Source organism: Scardinius erythrophthalmus (genome assembly GCF_964197995.2).
Source record: "Scardinius erythrophthalmus genome assembly, chromosome: 11".
Lineage (NCBI taxonomy): Eukaryota > Metazoa > Chordata > Actinopteri > Cypriniformes > Leuciscidae > Scardinius > Scardinius erythrophthalmus.
The window spans coordinates 10241131-10263762 of record NC_138231.1 but is presented as its reverse complement, the minus strand read 5'-3'; the positions used below and the strand labels follow the sequence as shown (position 1 = coordinate 10263762).

Sequence of the window (22632 nt, the reverse complement as noted above, 5' to 3'; positions counted from 1 at the left end):
TCTTCTCCTCGTCCAGGCCATGGTGAACGCCCACGTGGATGCGGTGATGATCCTGGGCGAGGCTTTCGCCTCTGTGGAGCCCTTCGACTTCGGTGCGCAGAGCACCACGGAGCGCATCCACAACCTCATCCCTGTCATGCTGAAACAGCGGCTCATCCCTCCACCTGAAGAAACCTACTCCCTGCATCGCAAAATGGGCGGCTCCTTCCTCATCTGCTCCCGCCTGAATGCTAAGCTCAGCTGCAAGGACATGTTCAACAAGGCCTACAACAATTACTGGAACAATAAGAAGAAAGGACCAAGCCAGTGACAGGGCTTTTCAAACAAAAGACACTTGAAAAAGCACAAAATGCTCTGGCCAATCACTCGAATGTAAACGAATGGCACTTTTGTCTGAACTGACCCAACCATTACCATCATACATGTTTGTTTTTGGCTTTTGTTTTTCCCTCTGAGTGTGTTAATGGGAAATGATATCCATGATTATCCATGGTCGTGTGGTGCAAAGACGGATGTATCTGTGCCTACGGAAATTCCAATAACCTGGAAAGCTGGTTACTCATCAAGTATGGCGATTGGCTGTAGAACATTTCATAATCATGCCAACAGTTCTTTCCGGGTTGCTGGACTACTTTTGTGAGGACCGTCTCCCTAAATCAGTATGTTAACTCGGATGCATATATTGTTTGAGAAAGCATTACAATGGTTATTTTTCTTTTTTCGGTTTGTGATTTGTGAATGATGCGCACAATATAGGCCAAAGTATGATAAAGAGAAGTTCGCGGAGGAAAAGATCCGAAATCAGCGCGGGTTTTGATGCACCTGCTACAGTCATGTATGTGTTATCTATGTAGGTTGGATACAAGCTTGCTTGTTTTAGCCTGTAAAAACACGCAACTTCTCATAATGCATTTTAAAAAGCCAGGTTATTAATCATGATGGCATGAGGTATCACTTATCTGATGTGTGAGATGTACATGAATTTAAATGTGCCTATTAGAAGGTGAGAACTAGGAAGAAAGCATTTTGGTATGATATCACAGCATTGGTGGAAAAGGCTTTTTTCTAATCTTCCTGCTATTGGCGTTCTTACTAAAATTGTGTTGAAATTGTCTGAATATATATAAAAAAAATGGAATCAACAAACCAGTTCTAAATGTTTATTAGCAGACTTGTTGTTTTTGTCCATTCATATGACCACATAACAGACATGCACTGAATCATCATTTTAAGAGTTTTTCAAGGCGGGACCTTTTACATGTACTGGTTTAAGACAGACTTAAGTTTGGCAAACGCATTGTCATTTGCTGTACATTTCAGAAGACCGTGTTGTGAGTCATGGAAGAGCATGTTAACACGTTCCACAATGTTCACTTGAGAAGATGTTATATTACAGCTGGGACACATATAGTTAGGGTTGAAGGTATGGTACATCATCACCAGGACTGCTGGTTTATCAGCTGTAAAGGTAAACAAAATGAGAACGACTTAACAGAATGATATTAGCGTTGAACAGACTAGTTCCCCAACCATCAATTAAAACAGTGCTTTCTAGGACGACTGTATTGTACATTATACATGTTTCTGGATATATTGCCATTCTGGATACATTCCTCTCAAAACCGTTATAAAAAATTACCTGGAATTTTCCTCAATGCATCTTCAATGTCAGTTCCAGCTCGTGATGCTACGGGACAGAAGACCAGTATCAACTGACAGTCCCATAATTCACTCACAGTAACTCCCTTGAGCTGTGCAACAATTTCCCTGTCAACTCCCAAGGTTTGGCCACAGATAAGTGGATGCAGTTTGACTTGAGGCTCTGCAAAATAGAGAGAAATATAATAGGGTGGGAATGAAAAGTGGGACCCAGAAGTTCATTTTAACCTAGATTTTATTTTAGTATTTTGATATATGTAAAACTAAATGAATTATTAACTGAAATATAAAAGGTTCTGAAATGTAACTGTTACTCACGATAAGGAGCCTTTATGGTTGGAGAGTTTAAATCTGTTAGGGATGAGCTTGGAAATTTTCTACTGCTTGAAGTTCCTTGTGTATCCCAGCGCTCGTTTCTAGCTGATGTCTCAGTGAGACTGTTCAAGACCTCAATGTATGGTTTCAGAGATGCCTGCGTTGCTTTGAGCTGCTCCTCCATTTCTCTAAAAGCTCGAAGAGACTCCTTCAAAACATCCTGAACAGCAGCATCATCTGGGACAAAGTTGGAAGACCGCTATGAAACGTCACTTTTACAAAAAGTCCCTTGGTTGTCTGCTACAACTTAAAAAATTGTGGGGGTTATAAGTTACTCACTGCTGTTGTTTTTGTCCATTAAATGCTTCAGTGCTCCGGCAAATGTTTCTGGGCCAGGTCGAATTGAATCCTTTTAGGAATAAACATAAATAAATAAATCAATAATCACATATACTTGCTGGTAGCCAGACAGTTGACAGTATAGCCACTGACTTCCATAGTAGAGAAAAAAATACTATCGAAGTCAATGGCCACCGTCAACTGTCTGGTTACCAACATTCTTCAAAATATCTTCTTTGTGTTCAACAGAAGAAAGAAACTCATACATGTTTGGGACAACATGATAGTAAGTAAATTATGACAATTTTAGTATATTAAGTATATTAATTTGGATGCCTTCTGGTTGTCAAACATTGGTGGAACATGTTCCTATTTAACTTAATGAACTGCACCTGTGTGAACTTCAGTTTAGAGCAAGTGGCCTCAAACGTTCATCCAAAATAGGCTTGTACTGGTTGGTTAAAAGTCATTTCAAAAAAGTTTGTTCTGAGGAAAGGTCTAGCATCATTTGTTTGCATATGTCTTTAAGCTTGAATTAGTGTAATCTAATACCATAACATTCCTACACTTTTAGGAGTGTGTGAATATTTTTTGGGGCCACTGAAGTTTAATTCCGCCAGCTTCTTGACCGCAGACATTACCTTCACTGTGTCTGTGATAAGCGTCATAATGGTCCTTCGGAGCTGAAAGTTCCTGATACCTGGAAAAAGCTCATTCAGATCCTCTCTTGTCAAAGTAAGAACTTGAGCATCATCAATGTTTGCATCTAGAAACAGGTGGAAATAATGTAGCATGTCACACTGCAGGAGTTTTGGTTTACAGTAATACATTAATTTTTACATTTGTCATGGGGGTGTGACCAAATAAATGTCATTAGAAACATTATTATCGGGTGAGACACACATACCATCTAGGGCAGTAGACTCAGATATTTTCTTGATTTGTTCTCGGAGAGCTTTGCCCGTCTTAAACATATGACAATAAAGATAGTCATTAACCCTGACACAAGCACCCTTTTATACACTTCCTTGCTAGCACATTTGGAGCAGCAATTGCGTATTTTAGATTATTAGTTAGTCCATGACAGATTTTAAATGTTTGTTTATTGTAGCCTACCTTTTCTTTGGTGAACCCCAATGTGTTTGGGATCCACGTAAACCAAGAAGACCGACCTGAGCTGCTCATTTCTGCTGTACTGAAACCGAAAGTTGATGTTGATAAAACTAAATTGCATAAATTCAGTATGCAGACTGACTCCGGTTCAGTGAAGGCGTAGTAACCGTAGCAAAGTGTAACAACACAGGCGTGTCAAAATCTGATCTGGGACCTGTAGTCTCAGAGATATGTTGTTCTGAAGGGAGATCCGCCCCTTTTGGTGTGTGCGTGGGTGAGAAGACGCGTTCTCATTGGCTGGTGAGAAAAGGAGGCGTGTCGTGCATGAAGTGATCTCGCCGAGAGGACGTTGTCGGTATGCTATAGCTACTCTTGGTTGTTTTGTGAACATTGAGTGTTGGATATGCCCCTTCAAATTGAAAGTTTATTGTATGTCGATGTCATATGAATTGTTTGACGGTCGGGTGCATCCGTGTAGGGCTTATTTGACGTAGTGCCGTCATGCGTCCTTTTTTGGCTGGAAATATTGGTGGACAGTGAATGTGATGGTGGCAGTGATCTTGAAGACTACAGTTATGCTCTGCAATAAAGGTGCTTAGGGAGCTTTCAGCTTCTTTGTGCGAATACAGGGTTATTCCATGCATGAAAATGTGTTTTATTCTCAGATACTTAGAACAACCAGTATCTGCTTGCCTGTTTGGGGGACATTGAATTAATGAAATTATGAAATTCCACATAGGAGCTTACCTATATGTGACTGTTACTTATTTGTTTTTGAGGATGATAGTAAAAATGTAATATAGAGAGTTAGTAGTAGATCCATGCCCTATCCATGCTTCTCTGTATCTATCCATGGTTTGTGTGTAATAGGATGGATCAGACCCAGGGTAACATGTCTGCCATATGTGTACCCAGCAAGAGGAAAATGCCAAGATCAAAACTAAACCCCCCAAAACCAGGTAATTCTTCATTGGTCTGAGATTTATTAAACACTAAACTTTGTAAACCCTTATTCTGAAGTGATGGCATTCCCAGATCATAATTACGTGATTGTGAAGTCTATTCTGATTAGAAAAATATACATATATATATATATATATATATATAGGCACTTTTATTCCAAGTGACTTACATTGCATTTAAAGTACAAATTTAAATCAGTTCTTGTGTTCCCTGGGAATTGAACCCATGACCTTGGCGTTGCTAGCAGCACCACCATGCTCTGAGGTTTGAGCTACAGGAACTAAATAAATTAACATTATAGGGCTAATGACTTTTTTTATTTATCTGTAAAGACAATCAATTACAGTTACATCATTTAGAAAGTTTATATGTTCTTAATTTATTATAAATCGATTCAGTGTTGGGTGTAATTCATCTACAAGTAATTATTAATTTTGAAAAAGTAAAATAAAGGATTACTATAAATGTCTCTGTAATTTAATGACAGTTACTTCTGATGTAATTGCATTACATCAAACAATAGTGGATCTAACATCAAAATGTAACGTCTAATGTTAAAATGTATGTTTGTAATGTAACCTTCAGTTCAAAAATAATTGTAACAATTTTATAATATTTGAAAGAATTAAAAGTATTGTTCAACTGGTCGAGGTAGATATGGGATTTAGAAAGTAAAGAGTAATGCAATACTTTTTAGAGAGAGTAAAAAGTACAGTAATCTAATTTCACTGTTAAAGATGTAATTTGTAGCTACTAATTAATTACGTTTTTTGAGTAGCTCACGCGACACTGAATCGATTCAACACAGTTGATTGTGCCTTCAACAGATGTCATAAAGGATCTGGGAAAAGAGGCTGAAGGTAGTGGAATGAAACCATCCAAAGTAAGACCAAGCATCCTCACCTTGAGTTGTGCATCAATATGCCAGTGTATAGATTTAGTTATGACCCAGTTGTTAGGTTACCCTATTGGAATTGCTCCATTTATTATTGCGTTTGAGTTCTGGCCGTTTTTTTTTTTTTTTTGTAGGTCTGATTGGGCCTGTAAACTACATTGTCTGATCTAATAAATTATTTTTTTGAGCTTTTTCAGCTGTGCCGTCTACCCTTAATGTTGCATCTCTGAGCCAGGTGTGACACATGCATATTTATGAATTTATTACACCAGAAAATGAATAAGACAACATGATCAAAATATCAGTAATCTGTAATGTTAGTGAGTTTTGACTGCAAATAAATATATGGATAACTGTAGAAAGTTTTCAGGACAAATGCATGAATGTGAAACGGAAACAACAGCCCCAAAACTCCCACCAATCAGATCTACAAAAAAGAGGGAAAAAAGAACAATCATAATCACAAACATTCATAGCATGTTTATAACAGTCATGACATTAGGTAATTATTCAAATGAAATATGAGACCATCAGAACTAATTGTATTATTGCATTTCAGAATGAGGGGACAAGCTCTCAGAAAATAAAGAGAACTTACTCCAGAAAAAAGTCAGTTTCGTGTGTTCATGTATGACATTTAGTAGTAAATTTCCTGCTTTGCCGTAGTAAATTTCAAGCATAATGGTTTAATAATGGTGTCAAAACTTCATGTCCTAAGGTATCATGATCTCCAGCCTGTGATTATGAGACCTACAGAGGATTCAGTCCAGGGGTCATCTTCCAGTTCAGTTATTGCATCCAGACTGATCAATGGTTTGGAAAGCCAACATATGCACACTGACCACACCAGCAGAATGATGGGGGAAATTGATGGATCCAGTTCAGATACTTTAATAGAAACAGGTAAGTACAGACTTTCAGATATTTAAAGGGTTAGTTCCCCCAAAAATGATCATCATTAACTCACCTTGTCATTCCAAACCTGTAAGACTTATATTCATCTTTGTAACACAAATGAAGATATTTTAAATTAAATCTGAGCCAGTTCTGTACTGTGAATAAAAGCCTAAATTAAGTATGTTCATCATATAAAGTGATCAAGTCTCTTCAGAAAATGTGGACTAAACCGCTCAATTAATATGGATTAGTTTTATGATCTCTAACTTTTTGAAGTGTCAAAGTGGTAGTTGTGTGTAGCTGTCAATAGAGGGACAGAAAGCTCTCAGATTCCATCAAGAAGATCTTCATTTGTGTTCCGAAGATGAACTAAGTCGACATGAGGGTGAGAAGTTAAAGGGATAGTTCACTTTGAAATAAAATTTTGGTATGTTTTAGCTTACCTCAAGGGCATCCAAGAGGTGTCTTTTTTTCCGCAGTAGTTTCAATTTTGATATTTTTAGGTCAAACCGTTCTTGTCTGTCAGTCATTTCATGCAGGTCTATGGTCACTGTCTCAAAGAGCATGCACAGAGTCCAAATTAAAACAATTCCCCATCGTCCAAATTAAACAATTCCCCATCGTAAGTACACATTGATGGCCTAATACACGAAACGAGCGGTTTGTGTGAGAAAACGAACAGTATTTATATCGCTGTTATCTCTTGAACACAGCACACGTCCAAATGATCTGACGGCGCGGGCGGGTATAGATATATACATAGATGTCGCCTTCGCTACTGCAGTTCATTGGAACGAAACCGTAGCCAAGGCGACATCTATGTATATATCTATATCCGCCCGCGCCGTCAGATCATTTGGACGTGTGCTGTGTTCAAGAGATAACAACGATATAAATACTGATCGTTTTCTCACACAAACCGCTCGTTTCGTGTCATCGTGTCGTGTCGTGCCATCAATGTGTACTTACGATGGGGAATTGTTTCATTTGGACGATGGAGAATTGTTTTAATTTGGACTCTGTGCTTGTGTTTTGAGACAGTGACCATCGACCTGCATTATATGACTGACAGACAAGAACGGTTTGACCTAAAAATATCAAAATTGAAACCACTGCGGAAAAAAAGACACCTACATCTTGGATGCCCTTGAGGTAAGCTAAAACATACCAAAATTTATTCCTTTAATGACAGCATTTTAAATTTTGGGGGGAACTAAACCTTTAAGTAGAATAAATGGATATATGACGGTCTAAATAATGTCCAAGAGTAAAGTAGTATTTGTTCCACAGATTTTAAATCGAAGAAGCAGAAGATGGAAGAAGCTCACCAGCTCTCCTTAAAAAAGCACATTGAGGAAGTAAAGAAAACAGGTATGAAGTTCATGTTCTTCCTCAATAATCCACATGATAAAATGGGAAAAGTGAAGACTGTATCTTTTTTCTTTTACAGTACCTGTTATAGTTCCTGTTGCTCAGTTCACTCACAAGAATCAGATAACTGACAGCACGCAGGAGCAGAAATCATCTCAGTGCACCAAGAAAGAGTCACCTGTTTATCCACTAGGTAAATGAGGTGGTTGTTCAGGCTAAATGAAAACGACACAAACACGAATATTGAATATTGGTGCCTTTCTTTACAGGAAGTCAGGAGGAGAAATGGCAGCTGCAGATTTTGGCAAAGGGTCGAGTGACCTGCCCAAAATGCAAAAGTGTTGGAAGAAAAACAGTGGATGGGTTAAAGAAGCACCTGGAAACATGCAAACTGGTACGTGCATATATTGTTCCAATGTTTATAAAAATATCATTGTTATTATTTTTTTAGCATCTGTTTGAGCTCTGAACTTGATTTTGTAGAATCCTTTTACATGTCCACACTGTGAGAAACAACTGAAAACTTCAACTGGAATGAAGTACCACCTCATGGCGGACCACAACAACTTGGTTAGTTTTTATATATTTAGTAACATTGACAATGAAAAGGGTGATTGTGTTGTTTTAAAGATTATTTTCTTGTTGGTTTTTCAGCCCATTCCAGATACTGGGAATGACCTAGTTGACCAAGCAGTGAAGGAGAAACTACGGAAAGTACTAAAGAGGATGGGCAAATTAAAATGTTCAAAAGAGGTGTGGACATATTTTACAATTAAAATGTCTTTTCAAAAAAAGAATTAATTATTTAGTTCCAGTAATAAAATAATTGGATATTGATACAGTGCTGCACGTAACATTTGTGGAGATTTAATAATGCGATAGATTTTTATAGTATGCAAAATACTATACCTGTACAGCGACCTTGAGCTTGGGAAAGACGTTTTATAAATTAAACATTATTATTATTATTACCATTTAAAGTCCATCACAGGTCAGCATATTAAAAATGGAAAGGTATTAGTAATAAACAAGAAAATGAAAATAAAGTACACTGCAGTCAGTAACATTTTTTTAAATAAAACATAAAATAATTGTATTTAACAAGGACACATTCAATTAATCAAAAGTGACTGTAAAGACATTTATGATGTTACAAAAGATTTCTATTTTAAAAATAAATCTGTTCTTTTAAACTTTCTCTCATCAAATAATTAATCATGGTAAATAAATTATGACATTTTTTAAAAATCATTTAAAAAAATCCTAATCATAAAAGCAAATCATGGTTTCTACAAAAATCTTTGATAATGATAAGAAATGTTTCTTGAGCACCAAATTATCATATTAGAATGATTTCTGAAGAATCATGTGACACTGAAGACTGGAATAATGATGCTGAAAATTCAGCTTTGCAATCACAGGAAATAATACATTTCAAAATATATTAAATAGAAAAGAGTTCTTGTAATTTGTTATAATAGTTACAATATTACTCTTTTTACTGTATTTTTGATTATAACAAGAAAATTCTTACGAAAACATAAAAAATCTTATCGACTCGAGAAAAAGTGGAAAATATAAAAAGAAAGATAATATAAAAAATAATTGTGGATGTTTAGAATTATTACTATTGTACTGTTCTTAACTGAATGTTTTTTTTAGGGTTGCACAGGAAGTTTTACTAGTATAATGGGTTACGTGTATCATATGAAGAAATGTGGCAAAGAGGCGTCAGAACTGGAGAAACTCTTAATGAACTGTAAGCACTGTGGAAAAGCGTATCGTTCTAGAGCGGGTCTGGAGTACCACCTCAAGAACGAGCACGGTCCGGTGAGTCTTCCTACCCATTATTCACTTGTATAAATAAACATCTGTTCTGACATGATTGATTCTCATTCAGGCTGTTGACGTTTCTGCAAATAAGACACCATTATCTGTTGCAGACGGTCCAAGAAATTGAAGTAGAGGAGGTTAAGACACCGAAAGAGCCCGTCCCAGAGCGTACACCGAGCGGACGGGCCAAACGCTTGTCGGCGCAGGTGGCCGTGTTCCACCTGAGGGAGATCGCCAGTGAGGAGCTGCTGAAGGAATGGCCCAAAAGGAAAGTCCAGCGTGACCTGGTACCAGACGACAGGAAGGTGCTGCTAAACACATATGTCCTGACATGACTGTGAATGACGAATTGGCATTTCATACATTTTTATAGGCATTTATGGTGTTTTTGTGTTCATGTAGCTGAAGTATTCTCGTCCAGGGTTGCCGGCCTTCAGCCAGGAGACTCTTCGGAAGTGGAAGAATGAAGTCAAACTGCATAAAAAAGTGCAGTGTCCCAACAAGGTGTGAACATCATGCATAAACTGTTATAGTTCCATAAGTTTTCACCATTATGTTAAACTTAAAGGTGCATTCATTAAAGTTTTGCATTGGTGGCATGAATGTAGCATTATGCAAAAGGAAAGATTTTTAGTGAATGATTGATTTTGCCATACCAAATGTGATCTGTGTTGTCATTTTAGGGATGTGGCTGCTTCTATACCAGCGTATCTGGTCTAAAGGCTCATCTTGGGTTATGTACCTTGGTAAGGAATGACTTCCCTTTTGTTTTAAGACATGTACATAATGCTTAGATTACAGGATATTTGGTATATTAAATGGAAAATTCATATTTACTGCCACAACACTATACACTGCCGTTTAAAAATTTGATGTCAGTAAGTGTTTTTTTTTAAGGCTCACCAAGCCTGGAATTATTTGATAAAAAAACACGGTAAAAAATTCTATTCTGAAATATTATTACAATTTAAAATAACTATTTGTATTTATTATTTTAATATATTTTAAAATGCAATTTATTCCTGTGATATAAAAGCAGAATTTTCAAGCATCATTATTCAAGTCTACAGTGTCACATGATCCTTCAGAAATCATACAAATGTGCTGTTTTACTGTTATCAAAGTATCAAACAAGAATAATTGTAAGCATAATTACAAAATTATCGTTACATGGATACTTATATAAGTATCCATGATACTTTTTTTCTGGATTGAATATACATTTCAAAAGAACAGCATTTATTTGAAACAGAAATCTTTCATAACATTATTAACGTCTTTACTGTCACTTTTGATCAATTTAATAAATCCTTTCTGAATGAAATGAAATCTTACAAAAACCAAACTTTTGAATGTATTTTTTAACCAGAAAATAAATCTATCTGCAGTTTAATTGAAACTAAATAACTATTGTCTTTTTATTCATTACCTGAATCAATGTTTTTCTTATAATTAGTTTTCTTGTTTGATTATTTTTCTTGTTCATAATTGGATTTGCTCTGGAACAGGATTCATTTATGAAGATATTAAAGGCACAATATGTTTTTTTTTTTTGCTTTAAAAATATAAAAAATCACGATATCTGTGTTATATATTTTTTAAAGTTGTGTATTTACATTATCCCGACAGTTCCAATTAACTTCTAAATCCAGAGAAATTAATATTTTAATTCGAAGACACAGACCGTGTCTTTATTTCCGTTATGTCGCAGTCAATGGCGTCATATCCGCGTTGTCCCTGGTTTCCGCCTATGGTTTCCGCTCGTACTGCCATGGTAACCAGAGCTATGAGCAGAGCCCTCTGATTAACCAAAGCTACAGACGCAGACAACTGTGGAGTTCGCAATGTTGTTTCGTTCAAACATTATGGACCATGGCAAGCAGACTTTGGATAAAAAAGGAGAACTAAAACGAGAATCAATATCAGCGCGGTGTTTTCGAGATGCCGAGAGCTCCCATAAAGACAGTATATAAACGAGAGCTCCACGTCCGAGACTTCGACCGCTCCTACATGTACTTTATTAAACAGGTGAGCACATTTACATAAAACTAATCAATGTTATATAAAGTTAGTTCAACAATGATAAAATGTTAGAATATGATCTGTATGTTATTCTAATGTTGATCTAGCTTACTGCTAGTCTCATACAGTCAAACTAACACGTAAATTTCAACACATTCAAATGCAGTTTAGTGTGCTAGTGTAATGTTAGACCAAGTGAAACAGCGCTGCGTTACCTCACAAGTTTAATTTGTCTAATAAACTGACCTGTGAGTTGTAATTCTGCGTGTAGTTCGGTAGAATGAAATGTCCATATTCCTTTTATATCCGCGGGACTCGCGTCGCGTGTGGAGCTGATAGCTGTCTCTTAGCAATGCCGAACTGCTTCATATCACAGTCATGATAAAAATATCGATGTATTCAGTCATCCATAAACATTATTAGATCGGTCGGCTTGACGTTGACGACAACATCCATAATTCTTAGCAAATGTTGCGTCATCAAACTACGCCTTTGTTATTGTAAAGAGGTTAGCGACCCCTAGTGGAGAAAAATTCTATACTGTGGCTTTAAGTTTTTTTTTTTTTTCTCTGCAGGGTGAATTTGAGACTGGGAAGTATAAATGCTTGATATGTAAGAAAGAATTCAACTCTGAAAGCGGAGTCAAGTACCACATCAATTCCATTCATTCTCAGGTAAATTGTTAATCAGTTTGAAAATAAAAGGCAATGAAAAATATTAATATAACACTGAGTAACACATAATCTTTAATTTTATGCTCCTTAATACATTTTATAACCAATATTTCACTGTTATTATTTTACACAGGACTGGTTTGTTGTTCGGTCCAAGTCTAAGAGTTCAAAGTTAGATAAACTGCATAAGACTCAGCCAAAGGAAGACTCCACGAAGCCTCCAGACCTTCCCTCGCCAGATCCAGCCCTCAGTTTTCCCCAGGTATCCAGCACCTGGCAGGACAGGCAGACGTCAGCGATGCCCATGTCAAGTGGAACAGCAACCCCTGGAAGAGTGGAAATAAAGAGGAAGGAGAGGCGAAACAGACGGAAGGAGAAAGCAAGCGGACAGGAGAAAGACTGCTATGAGTTCAGCGGCAGTGACAGTCCGAGCAGCAGCAGCAGCGAGAGCTCCAGCAGCGAGTCAGAGGCAAGGGACCAGTGGGCCCTTAGAAGGCCCCTCACAAAACCTGCGTCCAGCCAGAGACCTGGAAGTCATTCATAAATCATTCCTGCTCCTCTTACAAAATGGAATTTCTCCTGTGTTTACCTCCAAAGAATAAAGAGATGCACTACCGTTCAAAAGTTTGGGGTCGGTAAGATTTTTTTAAATGTTTTTGAAATGAATCGTCTCTTATGAATTGCTCACAAAGCCTGTATTTATTTGATCAAAAATGCAGTATAACAATAATAATATTGTGAAATATTATTACAATTTAAAATAACTGTTTTCTATTTAATATATTTTAAAATGTAATTTATTCCTGTGATGGCAAAGCTGAATTTTCAGCATCATTACTCCAGTCTTCAGAGTCACATGATTCTTCAGAAATCATTCTAATGTACTGATTTGCTGCTAAAGAAACATTTCTTATTATTATCAAAAAGCATGATTTTTTTTCAGGATTCTTTGTTGAATAGAAAGTTCAAAAGATCAGCACATTATAATTGTCTTTACTGTCACTTTTGATCAATTCAATGCCTCCTTGCTGAATAAAAGTATTCTTTTCTTAAAAAAAAAAATCTTATTAACTCCAACAAATGCAAACGGTAGTGTTTGTACTTGTAAGATGTAAACTTGTGTTTCCCTTTTTATAGACAGGAAGAGCTGCATATATTGAAAGGCCACAGCAAACATTTTAAAACTTCTCTTAAAGAAAGTAATATCACAATTTGACTTTATTTATTTCATTTTTGGAATAAAATATTTGAAATAAGTATATCTATGTATGAATGTAGTAGCTCTGTCTCATGCGCCACACCTCTAAGTTTTACAGTAGACCAGTGACCAACTTATTGAAACAGATGCATGCATGTCTGTTTCATGAATGCTGCTGTTTTTTTGTGATATTATTTAGTGTGATTCTGACGGTGATTAGCCTTTCAGTATGAAGTTACATTGTGCTTTAGAAGTGTTCCTGGATGCCGGAGGGAAAAATTAGTTTGTTGGAACATTCAAAAGCTGTTGTGTGGATTAAAATGACCCAAAATGAGTTTGTCTACTGATACATCATCTTTTTTTTTTTTTTTTCGTAAGAACAAATCTCTTTCAAGTTTTAGAAAACCACTTTATTTCTTTATGAAAACAGATTCTTTTAAATATACATGCACACATATGCACAAAGTAAAAATGGCTTACAAATGTAAAATAGGTAGGATCAATCCTCCTTAACTTTGTAAATGTGGTTAACATTTCACTAATCAAGTCAATAAATGTTTATGTTTTAGCTTGTGACTTTTTTTCTGTGTTCAGCAATGTTATTTTAATACTAAATATTTAATGTACTATTAATAATATTAAATTATGTTGTGTGTGTGTGTGTGTGTGTGTGTGTGTGTGTGTGTGTACACTAGTGTAGGCCTATGTGTTTTTTTTTTTTTTTGCTTGAATGGATTTCAAAATATGTAAACAAAAAAACTGTAAAAAAATAGAAACACTTCCAACATATCCATTAAAACCATAACTACTATAAAATGTAAAATGAATACAACTCAAAACAGACTTTTTGCACATGATGAATCATCGAAATACACCTTCAAAAGATTACACAGCTTTCTAGTTATGCATACATTTTAAGATTTGAAAAAGATCATCAATTACTTCTGCAAATGCAGAGGACAAGAGGAAGGGGTGTATTGTTTTTTGTAAAAGCCATAGACAGTATAAGAATGTAAAAGCGTGCACGTGTACATATGGCAGTAAAGCACTCTACTGTGCTTGACCACATTGACACCACCTCGTGGTCAGGCGGGATCACGCACATATTTAAAACCTCTCTGGTGTCAGTGTTGGATAGGGGGCGGTAATGAGCAAACGAGGTCATAGGCGACCCTTCAAACATGGCGGCGGCTAGCTGATATATCAAAAATGCTTTAGCTGAGGAGTTTCCTAGAAAAGCAGCATATTTCTGTACAGCACATTTGAATACTAGTGGTTTAATTTAAATCGGGATCGGGCAGATTGTACCCAGCGGGCGTCTGACGGCAGTGAGTCTTTCATTGTGTCAGGTGAGTTGGATTCGAACCCGCGTGAATCGCAGACCGTGTGGTTGAAGGAAAGAGTGGACGATCAGCCTGAGCCACTGCTAAAAGCTGTCAGTGTAGAGAAAAAGCCCATGTCTTTCCTGTCCTTTATGGAAGCAAGCGTTTCTTATTATAAAGTTATTCTTTCGAATATAATGGACTTATGAAGGAGAAGGAACATCCATCAACTCAAGGCAGTATATAACGTTGCTTATTTTAAAAGCAGTTTTGAACTTTTTAAAATGTTATGTCAAATTTATTTAATTATTTATTTTGCTTGAATGAGATTTAAATTACTTGAGTAGTTATTGTTTGGCATAACCTGAGTAAGCTCAATGTTTTTGTAGGCAAGTCGCCTGTCATCGGGACTTTGCGCATGCGTGGATTACTATTTCTGAACAATTTTAGTATCAAACTAACAAAAAAAGTACCAGAAAAGTGTATGTCATGATGACAATACAATATTATTATTATTTTTTTATATATATATTTTATTTTTGTACACATTTGATTACATTTTTGTATCACACTAACAGGATAGTATCAGAAAAGTGTATGATGCCTTTACAATGCCATGGTTCTTGGATATGTATTTTCTTTAATATCATGGTATTTAATGAAATGTTGCTTGAACATGCTTTTATTGCCTATATTTTTATTTGATATTCTATTTTTGTACACATTTGATTCAATTTTAATATCACACTAACAAAATAGTACCAGAAAAGTACATGATGCCATGACAATGCCATGGTTTTTTTTTTTATATGTATTTTTGTAAATTATGGTAATTGATGAAATGTTGCGTGAACATGCATATATATTGCCTATATATTTTTTGTTTGATATTCTATTTTTGTACACATTTGATTTTAAACCATTGCATATAAAATCAACACATTTCTTTCCTTCTAGACTGTGCTGGGAGCAGTTCTGTGAAAGAACAGGTATTAATGGCAGCAGCTGCCCTGAAGTTGGGCGAGCAGAAAGGCGAAAAAATGGGTTTGCCATGTGAAAAGAACACAGATAACCAAACGGGACAGATTAACCAGCGAGCTACTCAGGATTCAGAGCCGCAAAAGATGGAGTCAGAGATGCAAATGTCTGGTAAGCGTGTAATTTCAGTGTTCAGTGTTTGTTTTATTTCAAGTTACAAAGATGTTTTTTTTTATGGTTTTAGTTTTAGTTAACTATAAAACCCCTGCTCTTGTATGACTAGTTTTGTCATTAGAGGAGAACCAAGTTCTGCCAAAAGGCATGTTTGACCTTCATGATGTGATTTAAATTGCTTTTGTTCTTTATGCCTTATAAGTGAATAAATACTCAGAAATTGATCTAATTCCCACTGCGTTCATGAATCTTTTATTGTGACTTTGTTTTCTAGGACTGACCTCCCAGGTTCCCCCAGGTTTGGACCAGGAAAGCCCAGTTAATGCAGAGGGAACCCAAAAGAATCAAGGTTCTAAGGCAAAGGCTACAGTCAAAAGGAGGAGAAAGGAGATCATTCCACAGACTCCACCACAACATGACAATTCAGCAATCTCTGATACTTCTGAACTCACTTCTAGTGGTCGGCCTAAGAGGAGAGCTGCTAAAGTGTATGCTCTCCAGTTTTATGCAGTTTCCCACATATTTATATTGCATGTATAGATTATATGAATGTATATTGCTGGATTAAATATATCTTGCTCTAGTCTAGAAAAATCAATGGTCAGATGAAGCGTTCTAAACAGGACTTGAACTTGGTTATTCCACGGTGCGTAACCAACATGCTTACCATTGAGCTATTCACAAAGTGTCTTAAAATTTGCAGTTGCAAAAACATAGATGGAAATAAATTTAAGTAAACGTGTCAAAGTATACACAAAAACCTGCTTCTTGCTTGCTAACTATGCGCAGTCCAGTTTAAACTGGAGCTCACCCTTTGTTTCACAGACCAGGCTTAAGCTAGTCCCAGACTAAAATGCATGTTTGAGCTGTTTCCACTGAAAGCAACTTGTTGTTTTATCTCAAGATGCACACCTCACATTTTTCTAAGGCATGCTTATAAAAACTACTTAAATGTCCTAACTTAACTAAGGTCTAATTCTGGTTTAAAGGAATAGTTCACTTAAAAATGAAAATTCTGTCATCATTTACTGACCCTCAAGTTGTTTCAAACCTGTATTCATTTCTTACTTCTGCTGAAAACAAAGGAAGATATTTTGAAGAATGTCGGTAACCAGTTGATTTGGATCCCATTGACTTCCATAGTAGGAAAAAGAAAAAGTCAATGGGATCCATCAAATGTTTGGCTACCGACATTCTTCAAAACATCTTCTTTTATGTTCAGTAGAAGAAAGAAAATTCATATAGGTTTGAAACAGCTTGAGGGTGAGTGAATGATGACAGAATTTTCATATTTGGGTTAACTATCCCTTTAATCTAATCCCTGTCTGTGAAACCAGGTTTTGGTGTGTAAAAATATTGTGTATTTGAGTATTATTTGAGTATTGAGTAAATATACGGCCTTGAGTATTCAAATTATGTTGTAATTTTCCTTCCCTCAAGGCACAAACCTTGATGTATTTTCTTTAGGATCTGATTTGTCCTGATCAGCTGCTAATTTTGAAAAAAGGGTCTTGTTAATTCATATCTCATTCTTTTCATCTTGATCAGTGCTTTGGATTATCTTCACAAGCTGGCCAAGGATCTCGGTACTCAATCAACAAAAGATAGGCCCGAATCTGGTGAAGCGAACAGCACCTCCAAGAAAAAGAACGCAGCAAGGGGAAGGGGAACGAAAAGGAAAACTCCAGATTTTGACAGCGACTTGGATGATGATGAGGATTTTTCCCCAGGAAAGGTTGAAGAGGCAGAGAGTGAAGAGGAAGAAGATTCAGAGCCAGACTTCAGCTTGAACGTGGAGCGCAGAAGCAGACCATCCAGAGGAAATTATGTGAGTTTATAGCCCAATACTCTTTGCTCTGTTATTGACATTGATTTCCATATCTGTGTGGTCTAATTTTTTAATTATGTTCTGCTCATCAGCAGTGTCTGCTTCCAAACGGCTTGGCTAACAATGTCATGGAGCCTGTCTGGAACTGTTTTAGTAGGACCAAATCATTGTAAGCTTTACACTTTCTACAAGATTATGTTAGAATTGCCATTTTAGCAATTTATAATATTTGTATCACTTGTATCTTTAAATTACTTTTCCTTCTTTTACTAAATGCTAGCCGAGATGAAAACTTTTCCCCCTGGGTGTTTCCTGAGTGGATTCCTTCTGCCAAAGATTGGCATTTCCTGTCCAACAGGTATTAGTATAGCTAAATACCACATAATATCCATGGAAATTGTCATTTTACCAGGTGTTTGTTTTGAAACTTTTGATTAACAGTGAGGCTGAAAAATATTTACCCGAAGAGAAAGAATCTGCCTCGTTTACCTTTACTCGGGAAAAAATCAAGGGACAGATCAAACTGCAAACGGCGAAAAGGTAAGATATAATTTGTAAGTTTCCACTAACACACTTTGGTTCTTTAAAATTGCATTCACAGTAGCTATCCACCTATCATGTGCATTTTGGGATATCGCATGAAAAACACTGGATGGAAATGCCAAAATATTCATAAATTCTGCGCATTAAAAACTTATGCTCTCAATTGAGGCGGCTACATTTATTTATTTATTTTTTATCTGATAAGAAGACATGCGAATAAACTACGATGGAAACACATTAACTGAATAAATCCCTCAATGCGCAGCAAAAAACTCATGTGACTTCACTTCTACAGAGGATGGGATGTGATTGGATAACTGGACTAACCAGTGGATCAGTTTCATTGCACAGTCATCTCAAATGTTGTTTTTATCATTCTGAAATCATGCCTGAGCCAAACGTCTGTCATCAAAATTGGTTTGATAATGCAATTTCACAGAAAGTGACGATTTTGTTCTCTTTTCTCGTTTCTCTCTTTTGCACATAAGTTAAATTCGCAATTTTGGATGGAAACGGCTACTGACAGTGATTAAATCTGCCTGTTGTTTGCTAGTACGCAAATGAATGACACTGACAGTTGCTGTCATTGTCTCTTTGATACAAATATTTTTTACATGGTGTGATTGTTGTCATTATTAATAAATTAGATATGTTACAATTAATTTCAGCTAGTACAGGCGGGATTCACAAACTTTTTTTCTCAGTCAGTCCCCTTTGACCTAAAATATTTACTCAAAGTATTCCTGAGAGTCAAATTTTTAAAAATGTAACTACTGTTGTTAGTTATTGCTTGGTTAGTTGATATATTTCATCAAATATTTCATCTTTCTTTAGTAAGTGTTTTATTTTGATTCTTTTTATTTTTAAATAATGTATTTTAATTTAATTTTTAATTATTAGTACACTACCGTTTAAGAGTTTGGGGTTGGCAAGGTTTTTAATGTTTTTAAAAGATTTCTCTTTTGCTCACCAAGGCTGCATTTATTTAATAATAAAAAAAAAATTTACACAAATAACTGTTTTCTATTTTAATATATTTTAAACTGTAATGTATTCCTGTGATGGCAAAGCTGAATTTTCAGCTTCATTACTCAATTCTTCAGTGTCACATGATCCACCAGAAATCATTCTAATATGCTGATTTGATGCTCAAGAAACACTTTTTATTATCATAAATGTTGAAAACAATTTTGGTGGTTAATATTTTTGAGAAAATGTGAAAACTGTGTGTTTTTTTGCAGTGTTCCTTGATGAATAGAACATTTAAAATAACATCAATTCTGAATAATGCAGAATAAAAGTATTAATTTATTTTAAAAATAGTCTGACTGACCTCAAACGTTTGTATATCTGCTCTCATGAAAAATGTCTGCAGGTTTGAATCATTGCCACATCATTCTGAGCGCTGGGACGCTCTGTTCTTTGTGGGGGGTCCTGTGCGGTCCATGGAGTGGTGCCCATGTCCTGACGGGGCAGCAAAAAGACAGTATGCTGCCATCTACTGCCACAAAGGCATGGATGACAAACACAAAATCAACAACCTGTACTCAGGTCCTGTCTTACTGCAGCTGTGGGACATCGGAGACCTTCAGTGTAAAAGCAGGTGACCAAGATAAGGCACTTACAGATTGGCTTAATGTGGAAATGTGTATGGCGTTTTTGGATTTAAATAAAATAGTCATTTCTGACACTTTTATCTGCCCACTTCAGGCCCTCAACTGCTCCTCATCTAGCATATGCTCTAGCGATCGATGACGGATGCATCTGGAATATAAAGTGGTGTCCTGCAGGAGTGTGGGAGCTGCCCTCCACCAGCAGAAAGGTAAGAAAAGACATTAGACCAAATAGTCTAAAGGGGGTGTATAATGGCCTTTTCACAAGATGTAAAATAAGTCTTTGATGTCCCCAGAGTGTGTATGTGAAGTTTTAGCTCAAAATACCCCACAGATATTTTTATATAGCATGTTAAAGTTGTCACTTTTTGAAAACGCACCATTTTTGTGTCTGTTCCTTTAAATGCAAATGAGCTGCTGCTCCCAGCACAGAGGGCGGAGCTTCAAGAGCTTGTGTCATTTTACCTCACACAGACATTCACTGGAAATTTAAAAAACTTTTAGCCTTTTGTGTTAAAACCGAAGTCAGAAAGATGGAGAGACAAGTGACAACATATAGACAACATTTCTGAATGGTTAGTTGGTGAATTTATGTAGTTTAGTTATCTTCTAGCATTGATTAGCATATTCTGTCTTGATAATCTATAAATCACATCCCCGGGGCGGGGTTTATGTCAATTTTAGGGTTGGTGATGTCACTAACCCTGGAGGAATGTCATGTAGTCCCTACCAGCCGTTTGTTGTAGTCCTTAAAAAGTATTTTCTTTAAAAGAAAATATCTCCCTTTGCTTTGAACTTTGAGCGTTGTAACTTTGCAGATGTTGTTTATGCTCAAACAGCAACATTACACACTAACTAAAGTTAGAAAAGTGAAATCATATTCAACCACCCCTTAAAGGGATAGTTCACTTTGAAATTAAAATTTTGGTATGTTTTAGCTTACCTCAAGGGCATCCAAGATGTAGGTGTCTTTGTTTCCGCAGTAGTTTCAATTTTGATATTTTTAGGTCAAACCGTTCTTGTCTGTCAGTCATATAATGCATGTCTATGGTCACCACCTCAAAGAGCATGCACAGAGAAGTCCAAATTAAACAATTCCCCATCATAAGTACACATTGATGGCCTAAGACACGAAACGAGCGGTTTGTGTGAGAAAACGAACAGTATTTATATCGTTTTTATATTTATTACGCACGAGAGATCGCTTCCGGCGCTTTCCGGACTAAGCCAGACTAAGCGAGAACGCGCGCACACGTCACACACCAGGAAGCGCGCGCACCCTCAGATCACTTGGATGTGGTTGTGTACAAGAGGTAAAAACGATATAAATACTGTTCGTTTTCTCACACAAACCGCTCGTTTCGTGTCTTAGGCCATCAATGTGTACTTATGATGGGGAATTGTTTAATTTGGACTTCTTTGTGCATGCTATTTCAGATAGTGACCATAGACCTGCATTATATGACTGACAGACAAGAACGGTTTGACTTAAAAATATCAAAATTGAAACTACTGCGGAAACAAAGACACCTACATCTTGGATGCCCTTGAGGTAAGCTAAAACATACCAAAATTTTATTTCAAAGTGAACTATCCCTTTAAGAAAATGTAAAGGTATAGAATGTATCTTTGTTTGGTTCAGAATTTACAAAATTTAAATCGATACATCAACCCTTCTTACAAAATGTGTTTTTATCTTACCCTGATTCATTATGGTAAGTATATTAGTATAACAGATTATATTTTAGACCTGTCGAGATGGATTTCGCAGGAAATTGCATACATGTGTCACTCGCCCGTGCATGTCTCGTCATATCCATAAATACAGAAAAGCTGCTCCGGCTACTTTGACACGTGGATGGTGTGTGAGTGGCAGAGGTTAGTTGTCACAATGAGCGAGAAAGGTTGACATGGAGCCGCTAAATCTCAAATCTCCGGGGAGGAGAGTCTGCTGGCAAACGAGAATACGACAGAGCTCGTAATAAAATGAGAATCAACATTGGCTTGGCTTTTCGAAAAGGTCACACAACCAAAACATGAACTTCGGCAAAATGCATTCAGTTTTGTTTTTTTAACCACTAGAGGGCCGAATGTTATATAGTGTACCTTTAAAATATTTTTATTTTATTTTGTATTGAACAAAAATGTATTCAAATAATGCTTTCAAATGAATTGTGTTTGTGAGAACATTCTTCTTAATACTTTTCTGTAATCTTTTTTGATTGTGATTGAAGTGTACATTGATGTAAATGTGTTTTCATTTTTGTCAGGCTCCACAAATGCCTAGATTAGGTGTTCTAGCAGCAGCTTTCTCTAATGGAACCATCGGTGTCTACAGTCTTCCACACCCAGAAGCCCTTGCAGCACACCATCAGAGTAAAGGTGAGAGAATGGTCTAATGCATTTCTTTAAAGGGGTCATATCAAGGCCACTTAAAATGCCAAGGACAGTCAATGTTTAGTTTGTCATGACTATTTTAACACTTTCTGTGGGACACTTGGCTGTTTTTTTTTTAGAACAGGGGTGTCCAATCCTGCTCCGGGAGGGCCAACTTCCCCTAGCGTTTAGCTTCAATACACCTGCCTAGAAGTTTCTAGTGATCCTAAAAACCTCGATTAGCTTGTTCAGATGTTTAATTAGGGTTTTAGGCTAGACTCTGATGGAAGGTGGCCATTCCTTATTCAACACTCATGATTTAGAAACACCCAGTGACTTCATGTGCAATGTGTTGATCCTTCCAGAAGAGGACAGCACAAGACAGAAGAGTCCCAAGCCAAGTGCTTTAATGCATTTTTCTTATTAGCACTAAACAAACTATCTAAACTAACCGTCAAATCTTTATCGCATGATGTCTTTAATTAAATTTTACAAACATTGGAAAATAGTTTAAGAACA

At 36.4% G+C, this 22632-nt stretch overlaps 4 protein-coding genes across 6 annotated transcripts in view; 3 read left to right on the top strand and 1 right to left on the bottom strand.

Annotated features, from left to right (window-relative positions):
• coq8aa (coenzyme Q8A-a) overlaps positions 1-1161 on the top strand; it is a 30346-nt gene extending 29185 nt beyond the window's left edge. The window contains exon 15 of the mRNA XM_081378889.1: positions 17-1161. Within this exon, the coding sequence (XP_081235015.1) occupies positions 17-310 (294 nt within the window). The 3' untranslated portion in view covers positions 311-1161. The remainder of the gene's footprint in view (positions 1-16) is intronic.
• Positions 1133-3690, bottom strand: LOC308698656 (uncharacterized protein). The gene is made up of 7 exons (XM_081378890.1): positions 3430-3690; positions 3221-3278; positions 2955-3079; positions 2314-2383; positions 1978-2211; positions 1640-1822; positions 1133-1460 (listed from the first exon to the last, which is right to left on the bottom strand). The coding sequence occupies exons 1-7, from the start codon at positions 3496-3498 to the stop codon at positions 1255-1257; spliced, it is 945 nt and encodes a 314-aa protein (XP_081235016.1). The 5' UTR covers positions 3499-3690; the 3' UTR covers positions 1133-1254.
• znf512 (zinc finger protein 512) lies at positions 2719-12768 on the top strand. Of its 2 annotated transcripts, none has more exons than XM_081378887.1 (16): positions 2719-3048; positions 4297-4385; positions 5217-5272; positions 5844-5893; positions 6003-6187; positions 7472-7552; positions 7632-7745; positions 7822-7946; positions 8036-8122; positions 8207-8305; positions 9215-9382; positions 9496-9690; positions 9788-9889; positions 10069-10131; positions 11983-12081; positions 12215-12768. In XM_081378887.1, exons 2-16 carry the CDS (start codon positions 4298-4300, stop codon positions 12623-12625), a joined length of 1923 nt encoding a protein of 640 aa, XP_081235013.1. In that variant the 5' UTR covers positions 2719-3048; position 4297; the 3' UTR covers positions 12626-12768. The 2 variants fall into 2 exon arrangements, with proteins under 2 accessions (XP_081235013.1, XP_081235014.1); XM_081378888.1 differs by lacking the exon at positions 2719-3048 and adding an exon at positions 3753-3781.
• A 1644-nt stretch (positions 12769-14412) lies between these two features.
• Positions 14413-22632, top strand: part of gtf3c2 (general transcription factor IIIC, polypeptide 2, beta) — a 23870-nt gene continuing 15650 nt past the window's right edge. The window contains exons 1-10 of one of the 2 annotated variants that reach the window (XM_081377938.1): positions 14413-14628; positions 15559-15750; positions 16028-16241; positions 17302-17581; positions 17677-17750; positions 17862-17939; positions 18023-18121; positions 19500-19727; positions 19835-19946; positions 22008-22119. In XM_081377938.1, the coding sequence (XP_081234064.1) occupies positions 15597-15750; positions 16028-16241; positions 17302-17581; positions 17677-17750; positions 17862-17939; positions 18023-18121; positions 19500-19727; positions 19835-19946; positions 22008-22119 (1351 nt within the window). In that variant the 5' untranslated portion in view covers positions 14413-14628; positions 15559-15596. Of the gene's footprint in view, positions 14629-15558; positions 15751-16027; positions 16242-17301; positions 17582-17673; positions 17751-17861; positions 17940-18022; positions 18122-19499; positions 19728-19834; positions 19947-22007; positions 22120-22632 lie in introns of both variants that reach the window. The other variant, XM_081377937.1, reaches the window with a different exon arrangement.

Excerpts from the sequence above, each read along its gene's own strand:
- LOC308698656 (XM_081378890.1), bottom strand. The coding sequence starts at position 3,498 with ATGAGCAGCTCAGGTCGGTCTTCTTGGTTTACGTGGATCCCAAACACA. Across the intron at positions 3,080-3,220 it reads TGAGTCTACTGCCCTAGATG|ATGCAAACATTGATGATGCT; the intron begins GTATGTGTGTCT and ends ACCTGTTTCTAG. Across the intron at positions 1,461-1,639 it reads TGCATTGAGGAAAATTCCAG|CTGATAAACCAGCAGTCCTG; the intron begins GTAATTTTTTAT and ends TTACCTTTACAG.
- znf512 (XM_081378887.1), top strand. The coding sequence starts at position 4,298 with ATGGATCAGACCCAGGGTAACATGTCTGCCATATGTGTACCCAGCAAG. Across the intron at positions 8,306-9,214 it reads AATTAAAATGTTCAAAAGAG|GGTTGCACAGGAAGTTTTAC; the intron begins GTGTGGACATAT and ends TGTTTTTTTTAG. Across the intron at positions 9,890-10,068 it reads AAGTGCAGTGTCCCAACAAG|GGATGTGGCTGCTTCTATAC; the intron begins GTGTGAACATCA and ends TTGTCATTTTAG.